This window comes from Zeus faber (genome assembly GCF_960531495.2).
Source record: "Zeus faber genome assembly, chromosome: 6".
NCBI classification, from domain to species: domain Eukaryota; kingdom Metazoa; phylum Chordata; class Actinopteri; order Zeiformes; family Zeidae; genus Zeus; species Zeus faber.
In genome coordinates this window covers 22087933-22115809 of record NC_137201.1, presented here as the reverse complement: position 1 = coordinate 22115809, position 27877 = coordinate 22087933, and the positions used below count along the sequence as shown (strand labels likewise).

Genomic DNA, 27877 nt, shown 5'->3' with positions numbered 1-27877 from the left:
TTAAAGGTCAGATGTGGAGCAAGTTTCAACAGTCGACTTACTTCCCCCCCGGGTTTTCCAAACCTCTGCGTTATTTTCCGATTCCCGATGAGACAACGTTACGATCCTACGCCGTGGGCGCCCCACAATTTCACGTCTCATCTCGACCGTGACCACGGCGATGGGTGTGTGATGATGGGAGTCATGCGGTGCTGGGAGATGGATGGGCGAGTGAGGGGTGTCAGCGGCCGGCGTGCAGCAGCGCCCGGCGGCGGCGGCGGCGTCTCCGCCTACAGTAAAGCGAGCGCTCACACAAAGGAGTGCAGGGAGTTCATGGCGTTAACGGGGGACGGCGCCTCGGAGCTCTCGTGGCCCTCGGCCGTGTCCCTGCCGGCGCTCTTCCCGCTATACTGTCCGATAAAAGATCCGTCCTCGTTGAACTGTCCGTCGCCGCCTTCCCCGTAGTCAACTAAACTGTCGTCACTGCCGTCCCTCTTTACCGTGGCGCTAGACGGCGTGCGGCTCCCCTTTAACGGTTTATGGTCCTCATTGTCGCTGGAGGAGAGAATCACATGCAGGCGTTACAGGTGGAATGGAGACGTGACAGATGCAGCAAGGACATTAGTTTCCCTTTTTTTAGATGGAGCACCCGGCGGCCAATCTTACAGGTAGAAAGCATTGGTGAAATAGCCAAAAAAAAAGTGTGTGTGTGTGTGTGTGTGTGTGTTAAAAAAAAAACAAAAAAAACAGCGTGTTCTGCTAAAGTGGAACTCCCCGACGCCGCTGATTAGACGAGAAGCAGGATTCGGGTTAGAATTTGCATTGCTCCATGACTAAAAAATGGCAGCTGCGAATGGTTAGTCGGTTTCCACCGGGCAGGAGGGGAGCACGGTTCAAGCAAATCACATTCTGTTCAGTCACATTCCGCCCCCCCCCCCCCCCGCCGAAACCCAAACATGAGGTGGTTGACAAAAGCATTTCCTCCCCAGTGGACAATAAGGTTGCGATGAGAAACTGAAAGAATCCACGGCGATGGTGTGAATAAGACATGAAGAGCCAGGTTTCGGAACGCACCCACCCCGCCCCGGACAGAAGCAAGCATGACAATCAAACAATTGCGGGGGGGGGGGTAAAAAAAAAAATGAATGAAGAAATCTGCAAAGAAAGATTTCTTTCAACACCTGTTAGTCAACGCACAACGAGCCCAACGTCAATGAAACAGGATGGATCCGCCTTCGATCGTGAGGCCGCCGCAAAGATGACGCTGCAGGTTCCTTGGCGCCCACGTAGACGTGCTGATATTTTCACTACACGGCTCGGTGGAATGCGTGATTCTGATTGGTCGGTGGTGGGAATCGGCGGTCGCTGATCTGCTAATGATGGGCGCCGTCGTCCGCCTACATGGCGGCATCTAGTGACGCCAGCGGGAAACTACAGTTTTAAGACTCGGAAAAGACGAATCGGTGTCAAAATCCCCATTTCGCCTTCACTGTAAATGTCAAATTTAACATTAAGAACAGTAAACAGGTTGGTCGCATGTCGGGATGATTTATTTAAAATTTGTTTGCGGGGTGAAACCTTTCAAACCAGCATTCCGTGTCAATCTATTCATTAATTTAGACAGCAGCCGTGTAATAAGCAGGATGACGTGCAGCCAGGCGGTCATTGTGATAATTACCGGCTGGCTGCACGTTATCCCCTGCGTATTGAGGAGCGATCCCAAAAGATAAGCTCTTCACACAGTACATCCACAGAGGATGTCCATGAGGTTAAATGAATGAAAATATGAACTGCACGCCATAATTATGGAGGCCTCGTGATCTGGCTAAATACTCGGATGAGGACGGTGAAGGCGCCCGGGATGGAAGAACGGCGAGACGTTTCCTCATCTACCTCGGACGCTTCCTCACAACGCCTTGAGCTCACCGCGCCTCACCTACCCCGCCGACACACACAGACAGACACACACACACACACACACACACACACACACACACACACACACACACACACACACACGGACACACACACACGCCCATGCCCACCCTTACCTTCCCTGAGTCAAACGTACATCCTCCCACACACAGAGCGCCGGAGGAACAGAAAGAGATTCAGATTAAATTTTTTCGCAGAAGATCATAAGGCGTCCCGGTCCTGGTTCTATGGAGACACAAGGATGCCCCCCTCCCCCGTGTCTCACTTCATCTGTCTGCCTTGCCTCCGGGTCAGGGTCTGTCCGCGTACAGGACCCGTCGTGCTTGAAGAGGGTGTGTTCGTCAGTTCAAGCGGCTCTACATCTTCGGTGCAGGAGCATTAACGCTCCCTCCCACGGCCAAACAACCACAGCTCACCAGAGGTGGAACGTGCCTTTATTGACGTAAGCTTTCACTTAACCTTGAGGAAATGGCATGAATTTCATATATAATTTATGTCTATATATATATATATATATATATATATATATATATATATATATATATATATATATATATATCTCACAAAGGCACTGTAGTATCTCAGCCCATCGCCTTGTGATTTAGTGTCTTCTATGTTATGACTCGACGTCCAACGGAGTTAGGGTTCTGTCTCTCGTCTGTTTGTCACTCAAACATGTGCTAAACCTCAAACATGCCAAAACTGGATCCGTTTATATTGAAATATTTTAAAAATATACATATATATATATATATATATATATATATGTATTTATATATATTTATATAGTTATGATTTTGTTGGGGCACATTATTGCATACAGCAAAGATTTTTTTAAACCACATTTTCCACACCATGCATATCACATGTCAGATATTATGTTTCAATATGCATCAAATCCATCACATCCATATATCTATGTATATATTATACAAAACGCAATACCAAATATAAAAGAAAGAACATGTTCGTAATTCACATGTAGAAATGAAAATGTTCAAAACATCAGCTCTATATAAGTAAAGTGCATATGTTTTTTGTTCTTTTTTATATTCTGCGTGCGTTTGGAGAAGCAGCATAGTTGAATGAACGCCGTTAGTTTGACGGTGTGATAGTCAAAATGTGTTTTTTTAAAAGATTAGGGCTTGTTATGTACTGAATAATAAATCCACTGATCAAATGAAGCAAAATCCTCTACACTGTGCTTATTAGTGGTATGGTCTGATACTTTGGGTGAGCTTAGAACGCTGTAAATATTAATGAGTTAAGCTTATATTACTGACAAGAAATAAATAATAATAATAAAAACCTTCCCCCAAATCGCCCCCGAATTCAAATTCTCCCACAACATTCCTTAGAACCTGAAGGGTCTTGCTCATCTAATGAACCCACATCGCGCGATCAGGTACACATCAACTCAATTTCACGCCCAAACCCCCCTCCCCCCACCCGAAAAAAAAAACGAGAAGACTCTTGTGCTTTACGGTGGTGGGAGCTGGGAGGGTTTGGCTTCTTCCTGCAGCAGCTGGGATGCTCTGCGCCAGTGTTAGAGGTCAGTGTTAGGTGGGGGTTGGGGGGGAAGGGGGGTAGCGGTAGGGGTTAGGAGCTCCGACCCTGCTAGGAGGAAGAGGAAGAGGAAGAGGAAGAAGAAGAGGTGGTTTTTCGGCAGAGCCGCGAAGGCCCGGCGGCGTCCGGAGGGATGGCAAAATGGACGCTCTCTCTCTCACCTGTATTCCCCAAAAGTACAGTCCTCGTCCTTCATGGGCTGGAACTCTGGGTCCGTGTGAGCGTCCTCCTTTTCCTTCACTGCAGCGGGGAGAAACCAGGACAAATGAGTGAGGGAGGAGGCGTGTGTATATGTGTGTGTGTGTGTGTGTGTGTGTGTGTGTGTGTGTATTGGTATACTTCTGATGACCAGTGTGAGTTTTTAACCCTTTGAGTGAGGACATTTTGGCTTCCCCTCACATTTTTTCCATTTTAACTGCCTACTTGCGGTACTTGCTGCCACACACACACACACACGCACGCTCGCGCGCACACACACACACACACACACACACACACACACACACACACACAGACACACGCACACACACACACACGCGCGCATACGCCCCGCCCACACACACTCACCAGGGTACTTCCCCCCCTTGTTCCTCTGGATGAAGCAGATGATGAGGAGGACGAGGATGAGCAGGGCGATGGCGCACATGAGGCCGATGAACCAGCCCTGCGTGGCGATGTCCACCTGCCGGCTCGCCACGGCTGAGGGAGGGAGAGGACACGTCAAAGCCGGAAGGGGGAACGGTCAAGACCGCGGCTTCAGGATTCGCCGTCCAACGGGGTTTAGCTTTGGTTTAGTCGGCCAGCGGAGCTTGTAGTTCAAGAGGAAGGTGGTCACCGTGTTAGGGAGGTTCAGGACGACCATGCTTGAATTAGATCAGGGTGTTAAACAAACTATGCATCGAGAGCCTTGATGCATAGATTAGTTATTAGCGTTATTTTAATTAGGAAGTGCAAACCTCTCGGACAGACAAATACACACACGCACACACACAGATATACACACTGAGAGGTTAAGAAGTGAAGTCGTATAGGTGCTATATTAAGGAAATCCATCTAAATGGGAATATTATCCATGACACGTGTTCTCAGTGAATTTGTGAATCTACGGCGCTAACCGCTATGAGGTTGAAACCCGACTACGCGGAACGTGACGGGAAGCGTGAGCTCTGCGTGCACTCCGGGGCCACGGCGCTACAGAAGGTGCCTGGAACACGGGAATTCCAGAGCGGCCGCAGCCGATCCGTGAAATCCGTGAAATTCACTCTGCCCGGTCACAGACTTAGAGAACCGAAAAACGCCACGGCCTAAGACACAAAACCACAGGGGGGGAGATGGGGGGGGGGGTCGCGGCAGAATCAGGACCCGGCCGGGCCGGGCCAAGGGACCGTCCTCACCTGGGACGGTGACAATCCGCTCCGGGGAGCGGTGCGGCGGCCGGTCGGGGGGACCCTCGGCCACCACGCGAACCCGGTACGAGCGTCCCTCCTTCAAGTGCCTCAGCACAACGCTCTGAGAGCCGTTCACAAACTCTTTCTGCCACTCGTCCTCTCCTTCACCTGCGGGACGCACGTTTCGGGGAGACTTGAACTTCAGCTTTGAAACGGTGGACATGCACGGTGGACATGCAGGGATGCTGATGGCCAATTTCATTTTATTTGGGCTGAAACAACAGCGACTGCCGTGGAATTACACTGCGGCCGAAGCTGTTTACACCAAAGGTTATGACAAAGGATTTTTTTTTGGAGTAGTTCATGATTATGGAACGAAAAAACAACCTCAGTTCAGGGGTGCCAAAGATATGGCCCATGGGTCAGATTTGGCGTGCACAGAGGTCCTATCTGGTCCAATGATGTGGGGAGATTTTTGTTTAAATAATACTAATATAATAACAATAAAAATAATAATAATAATATTATTATTATTATTATTATTATTGCTGTTGTTGTTGTTGTTGTTGTTGTTGTTATTATTATTATTATTATTATTATTATTATTATTATTATTATTAATAATAATAATAATAATAATAATAATAATAATAATAATAATATAATAAAATATAAGGAATAATATTTTCCTAAACATGACAATACTCGCATAGATTATACGTTATTATCTATATGTGTGCAATTAGCATGAATTAAATTGCAGTTTAGTTGAGAGCCCATCTCGTTCATAAAATGAAACAAAATTCTTAAAATCCAACAAACCTGGAATTTAATTTTCTTGATTCTAAATGTATTTTCCCGATAGAGCATCCGAGTGGGCTGCAATGGTCCTGACCGGAAGTCGCATTTCAACGAGTCCGGCCCACGACCTGGTATCAGTTTGACACCCCTGGTCTAGATCTACGGATGGATTTAAATGTGGTGACCCTGACCCTCTAGGGCTCTCGGGTTCCGAGGCTAAGGATGTGACTTCACAATGAAATGTGTTCGGATGATGAAAACAAGGTTGAATACGTGAAAATGTTATCTAAATCTACAATACTAGCAGGTCATTCCTGCTTCCATCACATGAACAGTAGGTGTGAGAGAACCCTACTACAAAATGTTGTTTTTTTGGTCTTCCACTGCAGGTGGATGTTTCAATCAAAACCCAATCAACTGGCGCCAGAAGAATTGTGCCGCTTCCATTTGTCTGTTGCAGGTTCACGGCAGCTGTTTGTGGCAAATGCACCCGAGTGGAGCCAATAACCCGGTTTGGTGATTAGTGCTCCAATTAAGAAGAGTCTGGTTTATTATCTGCCGGACACCTGCACAGGCCAATCTCACAGTAGGAGTCTCTTTCCACCTATTCACATGTAAATATGCATAAATGAAGTAGAAAGCAAAGTCTTACTGTTTTGTTCTACGTATTCTACATAAACCTCTCTCTCGGGGCCCCAGTACTCCCAACTGATCAGGGCCCCGTCCTTGCCCATGGAATAGTTAACATTCCCGAAAGATGGAGTCACCGGCGGCGCTGAACACAGAAGAGAGAAGACAACAACAGCACGGCTCAATCTGAAGCTCTACCATGAAAATAAAACAACAATGTATGTATGAGGTCGTCTCCAGGGCCTCTGCTTAAAGCTAGTGTAGGTAGGATATTTTTTTCTTTCAAAAACTACAATATCTGTTCCATATGATCATTTCAGCATTTGTAGAACATTGAAAATAAAACGGCATTAGACCAATCATGCTCATACTGAGTCCTTAACACCAAGTTCCAGAGTTTGCCTTGGTCAGATGCCGCTCCAACATGATTTTATAAAGTGCACCATAATGTGCTGTATGTGTTCCAAAAATTCTGAAATGTTTCTGGCTTGTTTGTGTTCCATGGAACATGGGTTCCCAAACGTTTATACGACAAGACCCCCATTGGCATAAACGAAGCTCTGGGTGAAGACCCCCTCACCCCAATAACCCATCCCCGAAAAATAAATATTCAACGTGAACCTTGCTGACAAAAAGTTTGAATCATAACATAATTTGTGTTATAATATTAGTTGAGTAAATATATTTCACAATTTTATTCAATCTTTTATTTAATGAACTATTATTACATAAAAAAAAATAAAATAAATAATAATAATAATATATGTATGTATATATATATATATATATATATATACAATTTTGTAGTGGACCCCCTGCAATTCCCTCAGCGCCCCCCGGACACCAGTTTGGGAACCTCTGCCCAGGACAAGTGGATATTCTCCTTTTTTCGCACAAGCCAAGTGTGGAAATCCAGAGCGTAGGCCAAGTCGTGAACAAACCTAACCCTAAATGTTTCTAAAAACCGAAAGCAAAGCTTCTAAACTCTAGGTTCGCAGCGGTGTCTGTACCCTTTGGGCGGGGGTGTCGTGGTGGAGACCGTGCAATGGGGTGGGAGGGTTGGATTTTCCCTGGAACAACACGGAGAAGGGTGAGGACCACAGCGCATCCACACGCACGCACACGCACGCACCCACGCGAGCACGCACACACACATGCCACAGGCAGGAATACAGCAGACACTTAAGTGGTTACACACAGAACCAGTGCAGAACCAATGCAGCCGCTGGGATGCCAAGCAAAAAACATAAAATCCCATGCCATGCAGGTTGGGGAGGACAGGGAGCGGAATGGCATCAAAGTTACATTAAAATCCGACCCCAATAAAGCCTCATCACGCCACATAAAAGAGACACTAAAACACTTCACACTTTGACTTCATTTCATCGGTGCATCGCAGGGTTCCTTATGGCGGGGCAGCTCGGGCTGGGGTGGGGTGGGGTGGGGTGGGGGCGTGGGGAGGTTTTGGGAGGAAACGGCATTGCATGCTCGCGGTGCTGCTCTAAACTTAAGGTCTGAAGGTGCACGTGAACAAAAAGGAGCTTTCTGCCGCCGCCGGTACCTGCGTCCTCATCTACCTCCCCCTGCGGCGGCGGAGCTTGTGGAGAGAAAGAGGGAGAGACACGGAACGGCCCTGAGTGGAATTACTGAGCTCACCCCATACAAACACGCCTTCATTTACATGGGTCGCTTGAAAACGATGGCTTGTTGATTTTCTTTACGGTAAGGATCCACTAGGATTTTGTGGTGTTTTTTTCGAGCTTGCAATTTAAATGTTACTTCCAATTTTAGATTCAATGACTTTTCTGTGTTCCTTTTTCGGTAAAATTGTCGGATTTTTGCAAGATTTTAAAATATAAAATAGAGAAAAGCGATTTTCTTCGCGACGACTTTTTCCCGTCCAATGACTTAAGAGTCACAAGTCATTACTTTCCGATGATAATACGCATTCTGCGGATCACAGAAACAAGTGGGAAATTATTTGAGTACTGATCTTTTGTACTTTCTGAACAAAAAGGGGCCAACCATGGGCTCAGAGTTCCATTTTACTTTTTTTGGGGGGGATTTTGGATTTCAGTCCATGATATAAACTTAAATGCTAAGGCTAATGATTTTAAAGATACGACAGTTCAGGTGCACCAAATACAACCCGTGGATTTACAATGGATCGTTTTTCTACTTTTGAGTCTCTATTTAACGTTTATTTCCAGCTTGTAGGATTCCTTGGTGTTCTGACCAAATTTTGCTGGAGTCAATAAACTTTAATAGTAATGTTTACACATACAGTATATAGATATGGTATAAAGGTAAAATGATGACCTATGATAACATGCCTTATACCAGTGGTTCTCAACCTCCGTTTCATATCACGGAACCTCAATTTTATCAGCATAAACCCCAGACCCCGAATGATAAGATCTTTATTGTTAAAATTGATTAAATCCAATCTTCCATACGTGACGATACCATATTTGGGGGGAAAACAGTGGAACTAGGATCCAAACAGACAATACACAATGGTGCTGACATAAATGAAATAAAGGTGAATTTTAACTTTTAATCATTTCGCAGGGGACCCCCTGGAACCTCTCGAATGACTGACTCTGGGGGGTCCCTGGACCCCATGTTGAGAACCACCGGCATATACCACAATATGGGAAAAAATACCGTAGATTAATCATTGACTGACTTAATTGCAACGGCTTAGAGTGATCAATCGGCGGTCTAATGACGTCAACATGGAAGACACTGACACAGCGGACTGTGCAGGTGGGAACATCCCCGCGACACAAACAACAATTCCAAAAAAGGTGAGGGCGCTGGACCGCACCTTCCCTGAAACCCTGCACCCCAGCAACACCAACGTGTCAACGCTCTCCCTCTCATAAGAAAAACCTCCCGTGCATTTATCTTTTGCGAGGACGTACCTTCGTCCACGACGGTGACGGCCTCCAGAGAGTTGGCCGGCCCGGCTCCCCGCACCGTTTGGGCGCTCAAATAAAACTTGTAGCGCGTGCCGTGCTTGAGGTTGAACAACGTGGTCCAGGTCTTGTTGGCGGGAAGCGCCAGCTCCTCCACGGGGCCCAGCTCGTTGGAGCTATTGACTGGAGAAGTAGGGGGGAACCCGGGGGTGGGGTGGGAGGGGGGGCATGGGGCAAAATGGAGCGACGGGGCGAGAAAAAGGCGGGATTTCGGGAAGTTGGGAAATGGGAAATGGTGTGAGACAGGGGTGTAGGAGGTGTAGTTAATGAGGGAGTGGGGGTTCAGGGATGGAGGAGTAGGGGGAAACACAAGTGGGGCCAGAGGGGGAAAAAATGGAGCGATCGGACGGGAGAACGGGTGGGGTCCGGACGTTGGAAGTGGGAAATGGTGTGAGATGATTTGGGGAAAATAGGGGGTAGCAGATGGAGGTGGAGGCAGAAGGTGTAGTTAATGAGGGAGTGGGGGTTCAGGGATGGAGGAGTAGGGGGAAACCAGAGGGGGCCAGAGGGGAGAAATGGGGAAAAATGAAGCGATTGGGCCCAAAAGTGTTCGGAATTTGAAAGTGGGAAATGGGAAATGATGCGAGACGAATTGGGGAAGACAGGGGGTGGCGGGTGGAGGTGGAGGTAGAAGGTGGTTCAGCGATGGAGGCCAAGGCGGAAGAATGGGGCAAAATGGAGCGATGGGGCGAGAAAAGGGTGGGTTTCGTCATTTTTTGAAGTTGGGGAATTGGTGCGAGATGAAACGGGAAGACGGGGGTGGCCGGTGGAGGTGGAGGCAGGAAGGAGTAGTTAAACAGGGAGCGGGGGTTCGGGGATGGAGGAGTAGGGGGTAGCCCAAGTGGGGCCAGAGGAACAAAATGGGCCAATGGGGCGAGATAAAGGTGGAGGTGGGAAATGGTGCAGAACAAAAACGGGAAGACAGCGGGGGTGGCGGGCGGAGGTAGAGGTGGAAGTTAATGAGGGGGTGGGGGTTGAGTGATTTTGGTGGGGGGTGAGAGAAGGTGATTTGATTAATTTGTGCTGTTTTCTAGGTTAAAATCTACTCTGTGATGAGTTATTTTCCATCTTGGGCGGGTGATTGTGGGAATTTGAAAAAAAAAAAAAAAAGGGAGCAACGCGAAACTACGAACGACATCGAAGAAGACGAGTCTGGACTCATTTCGGGGAGGGGTGACCGGCTGACATGGCACAGCTGCCGGGCCGCGAGGGACCTTACCTGTCTGGTATCGCAGGGCGTAGCCGGTGAGGTGGCCGTTGCGGTCGTGCGGCGCGCCCCACTCCAGCCTCAGGGAGTCCAGGCTCGGGTCGGACACTCTCAGGAAAGACGGAACGCCGGGAACTGGAGGGAGGCGGGTCGGACACGGTCCAGTCAATAAACCAACCACGGCACTGTCACTTCGATGAGTCGATTTTATGCGTTCCATTTCTCGACTTTATAATCACTCTTGCTTTGAAAATGCCTTTCTTTTTGCACCTTGTCTTGACGCTTCTGACGTTTTATTTAAAGCACTTTGAATCGTCTCGTTGTTGAAATGTGAATGCTAGTGGCTTTGCGTGCACTGTGTTATCACGGTGTGATCTGAAAACAGCGATATCAGGAAACTGAGAGGCGTCCAGACGGGTTCTCCGGGGCTCGGACATCGCCTCAACAAGGTAAAAGGCTATTCTGGGAATAGGCGAAATAATTGTTAACAAAGAGTAAAAACAAGGTTTCTTTGATTCATTTGTTGCACTGCACTGTAACTTTTATGCAATATATTGAATTGCAATATACACTTGCCTTGCCTATATAAATATACGGGAACATCAGAATATATATTTCATGGATATACAGTATATTGTATTTGGAAAACCGAAAGACGACAGATCGAAAGATGACAGTGATGACGTCTAAAATTCTGCAGTGTGATGATAATGTTGAAATCCAAAGCAAAAAGAGAGAGGAAGAAAGAAGAGAAAGAAATTGAGAAGAAGATTCATAATTTAGATTTATGAAATCTGAAGTCTGGAGAAAGACGCAAAGAAAGAAGATATGATTTTTTTTTTTTTAAAAGGCACGAAAAGAAAGAAAACATTGTGACCTCTCCACTTCCTCCTGAAGGACCAATGAAATAAAGATTTAAATAAAAGATGGAAAAATTCAAAAGAAAATAAAAGAAAATTTAAAAAAGAGAAAGAAAAAAAGGGTAAAAGAAAGAAAGAAAGAAAGAAAGAAAGAAATTATGAGGAAAAATAATGAATAACAGTCAACATTAAAATAAAAACAATAACAGATAGCGGCCCCACCTCCCTCAGGGGTCTTGAAGTGCTGCTTGGTGCTGGGGGGCCCCTCGCCCCGCCCGTTGAACACCCTGACGGTGCAGGCGTAGAGGCTGAAGGGCGTGAGGCCGGGCAGGACGCCCTGGGTGTGGTTCTCACTGAACGTCAGGATCTGCTTCTGCATGTGGTGCGTGTGGTGCTGGTGGTGCTCGTGGAGGCTGCGCTCCCTCCAGTAGTAAACCTGGTGGAGCGAGACGGAGGTTCAGGACTTTTTTGGACAATAAAGGGAGCGGCGTGTGTGTGTTTAGTTATATCTGTGTATGCATGTGTGCATGTGTGTGTGTGCAGATATGTTGCATGTGTGCATGTGTGTGTGTGTGCAGATATGTTTCGAAATTCATTCATTCAAGATTCTTTATTTATTTTTATATTAATATTTAAACGACGAAAGGGCAAACTCCAAAGGCTGTGCAAAATAAATTAGGGAGAAAGTAAATCATAAAAAAAGAAATATAATAATGATAATAATAATGATAATAATAATAATAATAATAATAATAATAATAGTAAAATCGGAAAATATTTATATATATACGAGACAGCAAAAATATAAGCAAAAAATATATATATCATTACCTTGTATCCCTGGAGACGCCCCCGAATCGACTTGAGGGGAACGGGGTCCCAGTGCACCTCAGCCAGGGTGCTGTTAAGGACCTTGACCTGCACGCTGTCTGGAGCCTCCACCGGAACTGGATGGATGGATGGATAGATAGATAGATAGATAGATAGATAGATAGATAGATAGATAGATAGATAGATAGATAGATAGATAGATAGATAGATAGATAGATAGAGAGACAGACAGACAGAGAGAGAAAGTGATAGATGGATAGAGGGAAGGGAGGGAGGGAAATTGCGGTGTGACAGCAGCTCACATCCAAACGTAGGCAATGACAATAAAGGCATTGAATAAAAAAATAGGAAAAGGAAAAATGCAACAAACAATAACACACCTCAAAATTAACCCAGAGATGGAAAAATGTGTCAGAAAACAAAAAACAAGTCTAAAAGTGAACAACAAGTGATAAAATATGGAAATATATAATAAAACTAATGATAAACGATAAATGTCAATAAAAAAAGTGGGGAAAAAAAAACAAAGAAGAATGTGCAATAAGCCGACAAAACGTGCAAGAAAATAAAGTTAATATCAAGCCAGAAAAATGAAACCTAAACATAAACGATGGACATCAGGAAAGCACCATCAGTTCTATATTCATGCAGCTCAGCTCCATCTCTGGTTGCACTTCTACGTCTAACGCCATCAGAGGGGTCACTCACGGTCCTCCCCCGAGTGCCCGCGGACGGTGGCCGGCTCGGGCCCGCTGCCCAACTCGTTGAGCGCCTGCACCTTCACCTCGTAGGGGGTGAAGGTGGGGGTGGTGAGCACCACGAAGCGGGACACGTTGGACACCACCACGAAGGTCCACTCCTCCGCCTCCTTCTGCCGCCACATCACCTTGTATTGCAGCTGGGGCCCGTTGGCCTGCAGCGCCGTCAGGGGCTGCGCCGCACGGGAGGTGGAGGTGGGGTCATTGATTGGTTATTGATATATATTATTTTTCCTTCTGCAGGTAATGAATTTAATTGTATTGTATTGTATTGTATTGTAATGTATTGTATTGTATTGAATTGAATTGTATTGTGTTGTACTGAATTGTATTGTACTGTATGGTATTGCATTGTATTGTTTTGTCTATCAGCCTTTATATATTTTTATCGAAAATAAACACTGGTCTAAAGCAAGTTTATGAGGCAGAGAGATATTGTTTACATAGGTTCCCAGACTGCTGTCCGTGGGTTCCCTAGGGGTCCCCGAAGGAACTGCAAGGGGTCCGCAGCAAAATGTTATATATATAAAATATACACAACACTATATATATATATATATATACACTATACCGAATATACAGAATGTTTTCTATGCACAAGATACATCAAAAGGGTAAGTGTTTGCTTGTTATTATATAGAATATAGAAATGATTTACTCATAGATGATTTGTTTTAAATTATATTCTGAGTTGCCCCTGTATCAAGGGTAAAAGTTGTGATTAAAAGCCTTTTTTTCTCCCTACCTTCCAAGAGATGACCAGGTTGTCGTGCTCGGTTCCTTGTCCCTTCACTCCCGTCGGGTTTTCATCCGGAGCTGAAAACCCATCGTGGGGAAAAAAAAAAAAAAAGTTTATATTCTTATTCATTTCATAATCCATAATCAATTCATAATCCTGTGGTGCATTCCATTTGAGAATCAGAAATAAAAGGCACACAATCAACACCTCAGGTTCCTCGAATTAAAAGGAGACATCTTAAGACCTTACTGTATTTTCCAGGGATAGAGTGATGTGAGTATACTATACTGTGATGTGTAAATATATTATGGGCTGAGGAATGATATTTAGCAAAAACCAACAGGGAAAAATAGCTGCGAAGTGGCAGGGTTTTAGGATTTCAGGGTAATGAGGAAATAGGTTAGGGTTGAACAGGGATGGGATATTTATATATGTTTAAGTAAAACAAATAAAAGCAGAATCGTTCAAATTAGAAGAACATGGGGAAGTATTATTTTTAAGGATTTCATAAAAATGAATTACTAATTAATTCAGTAATATTATTTCATATAATAATTTATTTTATTGTATTTTATTATTATTACATTTTATTATATATTATAATATGAAAAATATTATTTCTAATATTATTTCTGAATCATTTGTATGTTTGTAACTATAATAATATTTTTCGTTTTTTGAATTCCGACTGAGGGGAACTGTCAAACATTCTCGCTCTGCATTTTGTATATATTATTAAAAAGCTATTTTGAAGTTATTAAAATGCCTCCTGACAATGTGCAGCGGATGAAGCTTTTGAAGTCTTTGATGCCTTTAAATAAATGTTATCCTCCGTTTCCATCTTTTTACCGAGTCCCCATCGTGACCCACGCGAGAGAGAATAATACAGAGAATATATCGAATATCAATGAGGCTGATCTGTAACCCTGATCCCACCAGGAGGTCCCTTAACCTCCCCCCATAAAAACACCCTCCCTCCCTGTCCCCTCACCTGCGGGTTTGGTCTTGTACATCCTGGAGGGGAGGCTGGGGCGGCTGAAGCCCACGGCGTTGAGCGCCAGCACCCGGAAGGTGTAGTGCACGTAGGGGGACAGCTGGAGGTGCACGGTGGTCCTGGTGCCGGGGACCTCCGTCAGGTTGTGCCAGTGGCCGCGGTGGTGCAGGGAGTCCTCGTACTGGACCAGGAACTCTGTAACATCCCCCCCAAAAAAAAAATTAAAAGAATAAAACACGTTCATGACGTGAAGGCGGTTGCAGATATCAGCGTTTTCCTGTATTTTTGTCGAGTTTTAATTGTTGTGTCATTGTATTAAAACAATTTTTTTTTGTTGTTGTTGTTATTTGGTTTACATATAACGTTTACACCAGAAAAAAATGACAAAAAGCCAGACACCTTTCGATTAAAACCCATTTAATACACACCTATCTGACCATGAAATACCTCCTTCACCTCAAAGGGCCTTTTTGGTTAAATAAGAAATAAACATTTATTTATAACATTTCTATCCTGTAGGTTCTACGTTGACTTCAGGATGCATTTTGCTGGATGGGAAACATTGCACGGATATTTTAAGGCTTGCAGGACGAACTGGACCCTCACTACCCCCACTGTGGATGTCATGACATATTGTGAGGATTAAAAAGCATCCTTTAAGTGATTTTTAAAGCCATCCAGGTATTTCTCACACACACACACACACACACACACACACACACACACAAACACACACACACACTCACTCACTCACTCACTCACTCACTCACTCACTCACTCACTCACTCACTCACTCACTCACTCACTCACTCTGAATGGGGCTGTTGTTCTCGTCCCCAGGCGTCCAGGTGAGCTGGACACTCCTCTCCTTCTGGTCCGTGAGCTCCAGGTCGGTGGGCGGTTCTGGACGCTCTGAGGGAACAGAACACACACAGAGACCATTAAAACCATAACCAGGATCAGGATTAGAATTAAACCCAGGACCAGAACCGGCCAGAACTAGGACCAGGACCAGGACGAGAACACGAACCATGGCCAGGACCAGAATCAGAATCAGAAATGGCACCAGAATCAGAACCGGGACTAGGAGTGGAATCAAACCCAGAACCAGAACGAATACCAGAACTACAATCAGAACTGGGACCAAAACTAGAATCAGGACTGGAACCATGGCCGTAACTAGAACCAGGACCAGAACGGGGGCAGGAACCAGAACCAGAACCATGACCAGGACCAGAACAAGATCTGAGACCAGAATCAGAACCAGGACTAGGACCGGAACCAGATCCAGAACCAGAACAAAGACCACAACTAGAACCATAAGTTGGACCAGAAATAGAATAAGGACTGGAACCATGGCCAGAACCAGAACCAGAACCAGAACCAGTCCCAGAACGGGGACTAAATTCAGTTCACACAACATACACATATGGGAGGAGGAGGATCAAAGAGTAAATAAAGACGTGCGTGCGTCCTGCTGCAGTGTGAAGTTATTTAAACACCATTTTAATATTGGAATCAGTTACGACCTCATTTTTCTCAGATCGTCAGTCTGCGTGAAATGGGGTTTTGTGGCTCACTAGACACGGTAAACTGACGCTAAATGGACCAATCATTCTGAGGAGTTGTAATGATAAAGTGGAGCAGAGTATGTGTGTAAAATCCAAAATATATCCAATTATATCTCCAAGATGTCATGAACGCAGAACACCTTTCGATTCCGAAAAAATAAAAAATAAAAATAACGTCATTGGGGTCACTGGTGCAAAACAAGCAAACGAATGGACCTTGAAACGGCGGGAAACCACAATGCGCAGAAAAAATATAATAAACAAACACACTATTAAAATATCACAAACGTAACTGAGGCGTACATTCAAAACAATAAACAAATAGATTGTGTAGCCGTTGATCCTAATAACCATCACAAGCACCACCAAAGGAAATGGAGAACACATCGTCATGCCACAGCATGCTGCACAACACAGATCTGGACAGGCAGGATAATAAAATGTTAACATAACATAACATAACATAACATAACAGAACATAACATAACAAAATATAATATAATATAATATATCATAATATAATTTTATATAATATAATATAATATAATATAATTTCATATAAAATAATATAATATAATATACAGGCACAGGACTGGTCTGCGTGCTCGGTGCCGACGTTTTACCGTATATCACAGCAGGAGTGGGTGTGGCCTCTGCAGGAGCGAAGTGGGAGGTTTAAAAAAATCATTTATTTTGCCACAGAAAGAAGAAAAAACGTTTTCCGGCTTTGCTAGACGAGACCATATTCATCATGTATCCACAAAATATCGGCCGACATGATATTTCGGCGAGGTGTTGGAGCTTAAACCCTCGAAAAGCAGCGGAACCCTTTTCCCCCCACGTCGGGAAACATGAAGACTAAATATTTTGTTGTTGTCTTGGAAGTTTGATTTCAATGCAAATAACTCATTATGGGGCAAAGCCAGAATAAGCCATGTTCACATCCGCTAAGCTTTCAAGCATCAGCAGTTAAACAAAAAGAACATAACCAGCTTATGATAATAATTAGGGCTGTTCAATATTGATAATATCAAATATACCATAATATAAACTGTAATACAAAATATTTTTGGACGAATATCTCATAATCTGTATATTTGATGGTATTTTGGGGATGACTATACACGAGAAATAAATGAGAATAAATCATGAGTAATGTGGATATTATTGTGATGCTCCTTTAAGATAACAATTAACTATATCACGATATTACCATATCCCCACATCATGATCGCCCAGCCCTACAAATAATATCCATGTCATATTAAGAATCTCTATTAATTATTATATTATTATTAATGACGTTAGCCATTTTTTCCACCCTTAAACCTCTAGTCAGCCTTGTTGCGGGCTTCTGGCGGACCCAGAGCATGGCATTAGCCATGAGGCTGCTCCGAGGCGGACGTACCCACGACGGTGAGCTCGGCGCTGGCCGAGTCCTGGTCCAGCGACGTGTTCATGATGCAGGTGTAGACGCCCGCATCGCCCTCGGCCACGCCCGTGATGGTCAGGCTGTCTGAGTCCACCAGGAACCTGAAGCGGAGAGGTGGGACATGGGGAAATGAGTTCAAACACAAGGATATAAAGGCTTTTCTAACCAGTATTTTATAATCGAAGTGGTATTTAAAAAAAGATATATATACTTATAATAAAAGTAATAATAATAATATAACAATAAGAAACAATAACAATAATTATTGGTATTAGTATAACCTTACATACACAACATGCAACTCAAAATGCTTGATTAATAGAAAATAGAAAAATGCTACATTAAGAGAAGGCAATCAATAATACGAATGAGAATAATACAAATACAAATAAGAATAAGAATTTAAAAAAAATTAGAACAAGCTAAATTTATTTAATAAACACATGTTCATATTGCACTCTTCTATTTTGGGTCATCTAAGCGTTCCTCAGTGAATGATTTTTTTCAATCAATATCTTTCTTGAACTTTTCGGAGCAATTCTCAAATAATTCTCTAATAACAAAAACAAATAATCCTCACAATGGTTCCAGGCCCTTTCTTTTCATTAGATCGCCAATAAAGGGCAAAGCAAAAATCGATTAAAAAATTCGATAGAGCTCAGCTAGTTTGGCAACGCGCTGGATGCGTTGCTTTCCAGTGTGCACAGGAAGTTGTCCTGGCTTGTGGCCATGGTTACACAGAGCCCCTGACCTCTCGTCGTCGGGCAGCTCGTCGTTGTCCTTGAGCCAGGTCATGGTGGGGATGAGCGACGGGTCGTGCTTCACCTTGCACTCAAACACGGCGGAGCGCCCCCTCTGGACAACCATGTACTCAGGCTGCTTCAGGATGCGGGTCGGCTCTAGAGGGGAGGGGGATACAGTCGAGTTCAATATACGTAAATGATCTATAAATCGATAAAATATCAGTACATCAGTATATATACAGTACGTGTATATATATATATATAAACATCCATATGTATATACACAGTATTCACAGGGAAGCCATTGGTAACGCCCTCTAATTGCTGTTCTAGCATGAATCTTGGGACCTGAAGACGAGGATCCCGGTCCAAGGAACAGGTTGAGACCCCTGCAGGTGACAGATGGAACAGCAGCCTATTGGACCCAGTGCTTTCGCATTGACGGGCGTGGCTCTGACCTTTGACCTCCAGGTAGACGTGGTTCTCGTAGGTTCCCAGGGAGTTCCTGGCCACGCAGGTGTATTTCCCGCTGTAGTGCGACTGGGCCACGTGGACCTCCAGCGTCCCGTTGTCGTGGAAGATGTAGGGCTCTCCGTCCAGCGTGCTGGAGCGGCTGTCCTTAAACCTGGAGGAGGAGGAGGAGGAGGAGGAGCGGCCATGATGGAGGGTTGAGCTTCTTCAGCATTTAAGACACATTGACACTCTTGAAGGATAGAGAAATCGACTCAGACTTTTGATATATGTGATATTTATAAATATATACACCGATCAGCCAACAGCATTAAAACCACCACTAATATTGTGTAGCTCCCCCTCATTGGGCCAAAACAGCTCTGACCCGTGGAGGCATGGACTCCACAAGACCTCTGGAGGTGTCCTGTGGTATCTGGCACCAAGACGTTAGCAGCAGATCCTTTAAGTCCTGGAAGTTTCCAGGTGGGGCCCCCATGGATCAGGCTTGTTGTTCCAGCACATCCAACAGATGCTCCATCAGATCGGACCCAAACCCCGCCCATCCACATGATGGAGAAGAAAACGTGATTCATCAGACCAGGCCACCTTCTTCCATTGCTCCGTGGTCCAGTTCTGATGCTCACATGCCCATTGTAGGTGCTTTCAGCGGTGGACGGGGCTCAGCTTGGACACTCTGACCGGTCCCATACGCAGCAAGCTGCGATGCACCGTGTGTTCTGACACCTTTCTATCATAGCAGCATTAACTTTTATTTTCAGTCATTTGTGTTACAGTAGCTCTTCTGTGGGATCGTGTCACTGATGGGGATGTTATGTGCAAAATCTTTTTGGGGACTCGTGAAGAACTCGTAAAGAGCTGAATCTCCAAAAAGAGCCAAACCTTTCATCACTATTTACAACCGAGAGTTATAAAAGTTGGTGGCCCCCGAGGGTCCATTCCTCTCATAAACCCTGAATTATTTTAATTAATACTATAACGTTTGTTAGAGTACTACAGGAAGAAGCTGGTTATGAACTTGGACTGGTGGTAATAATAATGATGATGATGATGATGATGATGATGATGATGATGATAATAATAATAATATGTGTCCAAGCATGTAGTGCTGAAACTTAATTTTAATTGGATTATTATTATTATTATTATTATTATTATTATTATTATTACTATTTAATAATAATAGATAAACATTGTTTCAATATTATTATTGCGATTATATAACTCACCACGTAATTTTGGGGATGGGTGAGCCGAAGGAGGAGCAGTCCATCATGGCTCGGGTGTTTCTGATGACCTGGTAAACTCTGTTGGCCTCCGTCAGCACTCTGGGCGGTTCAGCTGCAGCGAGGGCACGGAAGGAATTATCGAACCGCTTCCCTGCTCCTCCAAATCAATATGGAGGGAGAAGCCAGCAACGGAACGTGTGTTTTCGGACTCACAGAGGACGTTGACGAAGGCGTTGGACAGCAGGTAGCCATAGTGGTTGGAGACGTTGCACTGGTAGACGGCACTGGAGCCCGTCTGCACCTCGGTGAAGATGATGGTGTCGTCCTCCACCTTCCTGCTGGGGTCTTTAGGGGAATCTGTGGATTAAGGGGAAAACATTTTTTTAATTCCATATATTTTTCAAATGTTTAGATATTTGTATATATATTTTATATTTTTATATTATTATGTATATTATATATTATATATATATATATATATTATTATATGATTATATTATTATACATTATTATTATTTTTTACACTATTATTATTTCTCTCTTACTTCTCTCTATTTTTAATTTTATCATCAAACTAAACTAACTGATTACAACCACAAGTGTGTCGTCTGAAATTCTACGTACAATTGTGAATTAAAACATATAATACTTAAAACTTAATACTAATCCCATTTTAATTTGTACATCACTCTTGACTGCACTAAGTGTTATCTGAAACTAACAACACCAGTTGTTTAGTGCCGTTTTACTTTTGAGTAATTAAGTCGATCAACACTAGAAAGTAGTTCACGACCAGCTCCTCAGAATCTTAGACTCGTGGATATGATGTAAATGAATAAAGGCTGGAATTTTGTGTCACTCACTCTCGATGGAGATGCCATTCATGGACCAGGTGATGGTGGGCTTGGGCGTCCCGCTGGCCCTGCAGGTCAGGAACCCCGTCTCTCTGGGAGCCAGGACCAGGTTCCGAGGAGGGCCCGCGATCCAGTACGGGGCAGCTGGGACGGGACCAGAGCAGGAGGAGGGAGAATTAATCACTGGACACAACCCACAGCGCCGGCCATGAATCAATTACGAGAGAGAGAGAGAGAGAGAGAGAGACAGAGGGGAGGGACGGCGCCGGTGGGCAGATGGTGGGCTCGGACGTGCGCTCCATCACGGACCGACCTTTGACGTCCACGCTGATGGTGTGGTGGGCCGAGCCCAGCCGGTTCAGGGCCGAGCAGCGGTACTCCCCGGCGTCCGACTCAGACACGTTGACGATGTGCAGCGTCTTGTGGTGGTGCAGGAAGGACGAGCGCAGCGCCGGGAGCTCGCCGCTCACCTTGGTCCACGAGACCTCAGGGGTGGGTCTACCGGGCGGAGGAAACGGAGAGGAGGTCAGGAGGAAGAACCGGAATCTGTTTATTCGGCCACGTTCCATTTTCATGAGGAATTTGTCCTGTCAAAGATTGGTGCATTGTTCTACAAACAATTAGCATAAAAAGAATGAACTCAACGGAAATCCCCAAATATACAAAAATAGTCACATTTAAAAAAGGGGAAAAATCCAAATAAATAGCCAAATAATAAAAAGCCAAATATATATAAAAGAAATTGCGAAATTTGAAAAAAAAGACAAATACAAAACAAAAGTAGCCAAATATACAACAAAAAGATCAAAAGAGAGTATATAAGAGTATATAAAAACACATTCCATGCAAAGGGTAAGTTCAGTTAAAAGGCAATATCTGGGGCTAAGTGACAGTATGGTTGCCAATGTGGCTGCGGATATAGAATATACATTTTGATGGATATACTGCACAAGATAAATAAATATGTATACAATCATAAGGACATGGATGACAATGACAATGAATGAGTAGGTATAAATTATTATAATGTTATAACTACATTAAAAGTGCCTAAAGTCACTCAGATAGATTTTATATTTATTCAGGATTAAAACAAAACATGTTGCTTTTGTCATTATCATTATTATTGTTATTATTATTATTATTATTATTATTATTATATTCCACATCACTCACAGTCCCTCGGCGATGCACTCCAGCACCAGCACTTGTCCTCTCAGCACCATCTTGGAGCTGGACGGACCCAACGGGGTGAGGAAGGTCGGCTTGCGTTCGTCTACCGGAGCTTCTGTTTTTTTTTAAACAAGCGCGCACACGCACGCACACACACACACACACACACACACACACACACACACACACACACACACACACACACACACACACACACACACACATACACATACATGCACACACACGCACACACACACACACACACACACACACACTTTACAATGAATTTTACTGATTCCACGTCCAGATCATAAGGATCACAGGCCTCAACCCATTTCCTCAGTTGTCTAGAATCAGTCAGTCATTCGATTGCTTCACAGAAACATTTTGTGTTACTTCAAGACTGTATCCATATACTATAATAACGGCATTTTTGTGGCATTTTGTGTGTAATCACCTTTAATTTCTGCAGATCAGTTTCCCTTATTGGGTAATAGCTTGTTTTACAATGGTAAACCCACTATCACTGAGGATAGTAAATAATATACAGTATATGTAACAAATAAATAAGTAAATAAATAACCAACTGGCAAAAAACAATAACAAATCATAGTGAAAGGAAAAGTATGACGAAGGCGGTGAGAATGAAGAGGATGACGATTATGACAATAAACGTTAATATATTTTAATAAATGTTAAACAATGACGTGTGATTCACTGAGAAGCACCGTATCAGATTAGACACCGGTGGCAAAGGTTGATGGTCCAACAAGACCGATGAGAAATGAACCAACAGGGAAATGGAAAAGGTGGCAGAAGGGGTCAAACCAGTGAGGTAGATTCTAAAATTAGGAAGGTGCAGCCGGGGTGTGGAAGTGGATAGGGAGCGAAGACGGAGAGATTTGAATTTCGGGCCATTTGAGGACCCTGTCCATCCAATGCCTTGCAAGTATAAGTGGTTAAAACAGTTAAACACAGAATTACAACCATCATGCAATGGTCGTTGTTGGAGAATTAAGTGCCTACTAGTTGACAGAGCGGTATCTGATTGGACAGGACCGGGTCAGAGGGGGTGGGGTTTGGAACAACACAGGGTGCTAGTTAGTAGTTGTTGGGTAGTTGCAGGGTCAGGGCTTATGAGGAGTGACCACTAGGGGGCGCCAAAACTCACCACTAAATAAATCAGTCTCATTGTAAAAATCTGCCATTGTCTCATTGATTGCATCCACTGAAACAAAACAGAAAATCAAACATGCCACAGGCTGAAATAATCAATGACAACACCAGAGAAAAAAAAAAAAAAAAAGAAGAATCTGGAGAACTAAAAATCATAATAAAATCAAAAACGGGATGTCACATAACTCTGAAATCATATAATATCAATTTACCATCTGGAAAAGCGGTGGTTAACAATCAGGATGTTATTTGTCATGTGCAACTGGATGAGAAGCGTCTTTGTCGTTGATGTTGGGGGTTGTTGCGTATAAAAGCCTGACCCGAGCATTAGAATGAACAGCTGTCGCACAGATTACGCCTAAAAACCCATGAACTCTCAGACCGAGTCCTTCCGGTGACGACGGCCGCTGGCGTGGCTGCGGATCAGAGATGTGGAACGCCAACTCCACCTCCAACTCCACCTCCCTCCGAGATATACCGCACGTCCATTGGGCTCATATTGGTAGGGCTGGGACTTCGATTTTGATACGATACGACCCGATCTCACGATACGATTCCATATCGTTACATCAAGGTATTTTTACATAGAGAGAATCGCTCCCAACAGTTCAGAACGCAGAAATATTTCACAAAACCATTACCGAAAATACATATTTCAGTTCATTTGTGACAATGGCGGAATTTAAATTGAATGGTTGTCTGACTTCCAAAAGAATGTATCGATATTAGGATTTTTCAGAAATGCAAATAATAAGAATTGAATCATATCCGAGTCCGTTTTTATTTTAACCCTACATTGTTATACAGTATGTACAGGAATGCCCTGAATCTAACGGTCACACACACACACACATTTCTTAGACATGTTTTCGCTTCATACATACTGACACATATACACTCAGACACGCGCACGCGCACACGCACACACACACATATACACACACACACACACACACACACACACACACACACACACACACACACACACAGACTTACGGTTTAGCACCCTGACGGTGATGGGCTGCTTCTGCTGGATGGTCTGTGTGTGTGGGAAGCGGGCATGGCAGATGTAGTCATTTCGGGAATCCTCCCTCAGGACGTTGGAGAAGTACAGGTCCCCGTTGAGGGCCTGGGACACCCGGCTGCTCTGCGGAAGCCTCTGGAAGTCTGAAAAATAACCAGGTTAGGAGACCAGCCCGTCACCGCCAAAGAACGCCCCAAAATAAAGTACTATTGCAAATTATGGTTTGGACTCCAATCCACACCCTCCAAATATGTTCACTTTTATAGCAATTATTACATGATAATCTTAAACATGCTGCACTCATTGTTATTATTCATAGTATATTTAAATATGATCATTTGCTCATCTTATATTTTATACACTATTGTATTTTACATTTCATTGAAAATAACTACACTGCATATTCTTGAGTTGTTTATTACCTTGTAACTGTTTTTTTAAATTTTATTTAGTTGTTTATTACTTGTTTTGTAAGTACTATATTATCTTATCTTATCTTTAATTCCCATTCTTTGTTAGATTTTCCCAATACAATCTACAGCAGGGGTTCCCAACCTTTTAATTTTTTTTTTTTACCACAGAAGCCCCCTAAATCAAACCTGATTCAATCTGAGAACCCCCTATTTAAAAGACACAATACATTCGCTTTTTAACAAATTTATCAACGGTTCATGGTCATTTTTGACAAAATTGTTTCCATTTTCATGATAGAGAGAGTTAGGGCATACAACACATTAGAACGTATTTATAGTGGATTGGATATTTCTTTTAACCAATATTTGACTGCCACAAAATTAAAAGAGTCCAATCCAAGACCCCTCAGGACCCCACCTGGGATCTCTGGCCCCTGTGGGGCTCACGCACCCCAGGTTGGGAACCACTACTCAACACATTTCTGTAGACAATATCACAACAAACAGAATAACTCCTCAGGGCTTACTGTTGGCCATCCAGAAGATGATGGGGGGAGGCAAGCCGGCCGGAGGGCGACACTGGAGCACCAGGGACACGCCCTCCTGCACCACGATCGGCTCATTTCTCTCCTTCGACCACAAGGGGGACCCTGCGAAAGAGTGGAGAGAGGGAGAGCAGGTGAGTCACCTCATCACAAACACACTCGGTTCAATATAGACAGACAGACAGACAGAGAGACAGAGCGACAGAGAGACAGATAGACAGAGAGACAGATAGACAGATAGACAGATAGATAGATAGATAGATAGATAGATAGATAGATAGATAGATTGATTGATCATCAAGCATCATCATCATCATCACCATCACCATCATCATCCACTTATTTGTTATCGTAAAAAAGAAAGGATGAAAAGGAAGGACGAGTGCGATGAACAAAATGGGGGAACTCAGAGAACAGCGGCGACGTCGGCTGAGGCGCCTTACTGGACTGTCGGATGATGATGTCGTGAGAAACAGCAGTCCCGTGGTCGTTCCTGGCCGTGCACTGGTACACGCCCTCGTAGTGCTCCGCCTTCTCCCTGCTGATGTCCACCACCAGGGTGCCGGAGTGCGGCCTCATGGTGACCTTGGGCTCCAGGTCAATGTCAAAGTGGGTTCCGTTCCTCGTCCAGGAGAAACTGGAGGAGCGGCGGGTTTGGAGTCATTTAATGAACGATGTCGGTGCAGAAAACCAGGTTGGGTGAGGAATGTAGGATGGAAGGTGGGAAGGGAGGGAGGGAGGAAGCGAGGGAGGGAGGGAGGAGAAAGCGGGAAGGGTGGGAGGAGAGAGACAGGAAGGTAGGAAGCGAGGGAGGAAGGGAGGAGGGAGGAAGGGTGGGGGGGGGGAAGGAAGGAAGGAAGGAAGGTAGGTAGGAAAGGGAGGGAGGGAGGGAGGGAAAGTGGGAAGGGTGGGAGGGAGAGAGACAGGAAGGTAGGAAGCGAGGGAGAAAGGGAGGAGGGAGGAAGGAAGGTAGGTAGGAAAGGGAGGGAGAGAGGAAGGAAGGGTGGGTGGGAGGGTGAGAGGGAGGAAGGTGGGTAGGGAGCGAGGAAGGATGGGAGGAAGGAAGGAATGTGGCAAAGGGGGGAGGGAGGGAGGGAAGACGGAAAGGAGGCAGAAATAAAGAAAGGAAGGAAAGGAGGGAAGGAAGGAAGGAAGGAGGGGAGATGATCGTGTGGTCATATCGCGCTGTGACAGTTTTTTGAGACAAATTTTACTTTGTAGTATTTTTCAACCTAAACCTTATTTTTCAATTAGAGTATATGAGTGAGTGTGTGTGTGTGTGTGTGTGTGTGTGTGAGTTTGTGTGAGCGCGCGCTAGGCCGTTACCTGGGATGGGGCTTCCCCTTGGCCTCACAGTGGATGATAATATTCTCCCGGGGGTCGATGATGTAATCCTTCGGCGACTGGTGAGTTATGGTCGGCGGTTGCGGCACTGGAGTTGATCAGAGACAGGGCGATATTCAACGACCCAGCTCTTGTCTATCGGCCGCATCGATCGCGTGGCCAGGACGGCGCGCGTCGCATGCACGCGCTCACTAAACCGAAACCGGGTCAGATAAACACAACGGCGACACGGCCCACTGAGCCTAGGGCATGCATGCAGAAAACGGAGGGATCCTTCCCCCGTTGTCGTGATGATGGCACTGCGCTCCTGAGGACGGAGGGAAGGGCGTCTAATGGACGATGACGACCGGTATGAAAACAAACATGCTGTTCTGGAGGAATGCACCGCACCGTGCGCTAAGGGAAAAGCTCTCATCACTGCAAAAAACACACACGAGAGAGAGAGAGAGAGAGAGAGAGAGAGAGAGAGAGAGAGAGAGAGAGAGATTTGCATGCAAAACACTCAAAATCAACTTCAATCCACACGAAAAAAAAAAAAAGAAACAAAAAAAGCATAAAACCAACAAATGAGGCGCGAGCTTGTGGAGCCAGTTCTGTCAGACAACTCGACGCTCCCACCCTCCACCTCCACCTCCACCTGCCGGGCTCTGCTCTCCTATCCAATGGCGAGGGAGGGATTCGAGCTCATCAATCCGAAATTTCGCAGATTTCTTGTGTGGCTGTACACCTCGCCGGGAGTGATGGGCTGGTAGAGCCCAGACGCCCGGACTCAAACGAGGCAAAATGAATGAGGATCGTTTTAAAGGAAATCTCCCAGTTGTCTGTCAGAAACGAAGCCGAATAAGGAACAGAGTAAGGAAACAAACCCGTCACGAACAGCAAAACAAAGCGGGGGGAAAAAATCAAAGCAAAACCTTTGCAAACGCATCCACGCGACTGAAACTTACATCCTTTCAGAACTTCAGCGTTTGCCCCGAGAATCAGCAGAAGGGAAAACATTTTGACAGTGAATCAGACATTAGTGAGTGGAAGATATTTGTGTGTTATTTCTGCCCTAAAAACATGGTTGGAAAGGGAGCTAAAGCCTGGAATAGTTAGCCGTCGGTTCAGAGAGTCAAATGACACCCGGGGTACAACGTGGGGACGGTACGTTCAGCCCGCTTCACAGCGAGTCCGCGTGCGCATCCGTCACAAAATCTTTCTGGGGAAAAGGGGAGCGCTCGTGTTTTCCAG

At 44.6% G+C, this 27877-nt stretch overlaps 1 protein-coding gene across 1 annotated transcript; it reads right to left on the bottom strand.

Moving 5' to 3' along the window:
* Nucleotides 1-287: 287 nt before the first annotated feature.
* On the bottom strand, nt 288-26701 carry LOC307231277 (neuronal cell adhesion molecule-like; the record flags this gene model as incomplete). Its single annotated transcript, XM_080001906.1, has 23 exons — nt 26627-26701; nt 25744-25937; nt 25283-25405; nt 24315-24485; nt 23314-23370; nt 22146-22257; nt 21283-21467; nt 20979-21113; nt 20329-20472; nt 20116-20227; nt 18874-19040; nt 18424-18571; nt 17649-17773; nt 16864-16893; nt 15480-15581; nt 14667-14864; nt 13682-13752; nt 12887-13109; nt 12179-12294; nt 11570-11783; nt 4048-4179; nt 3642-3720; nt 288-534 (listed from the first exon to the last, which is right to left on the bottom strand). The coding sequence occupies exons 2-23, from the start codon at nt 25877-25879 to the stop codon at nt 288-290; spliced, it is 3027 nt and encodes a 1008-aa protein (XP_079858032.1). The 5' UTR covers nt 25880-25937; nt 26627-26701.
* Between the last annotated feature and the right edge of the window lie 1176 nt (nt 26702-27877).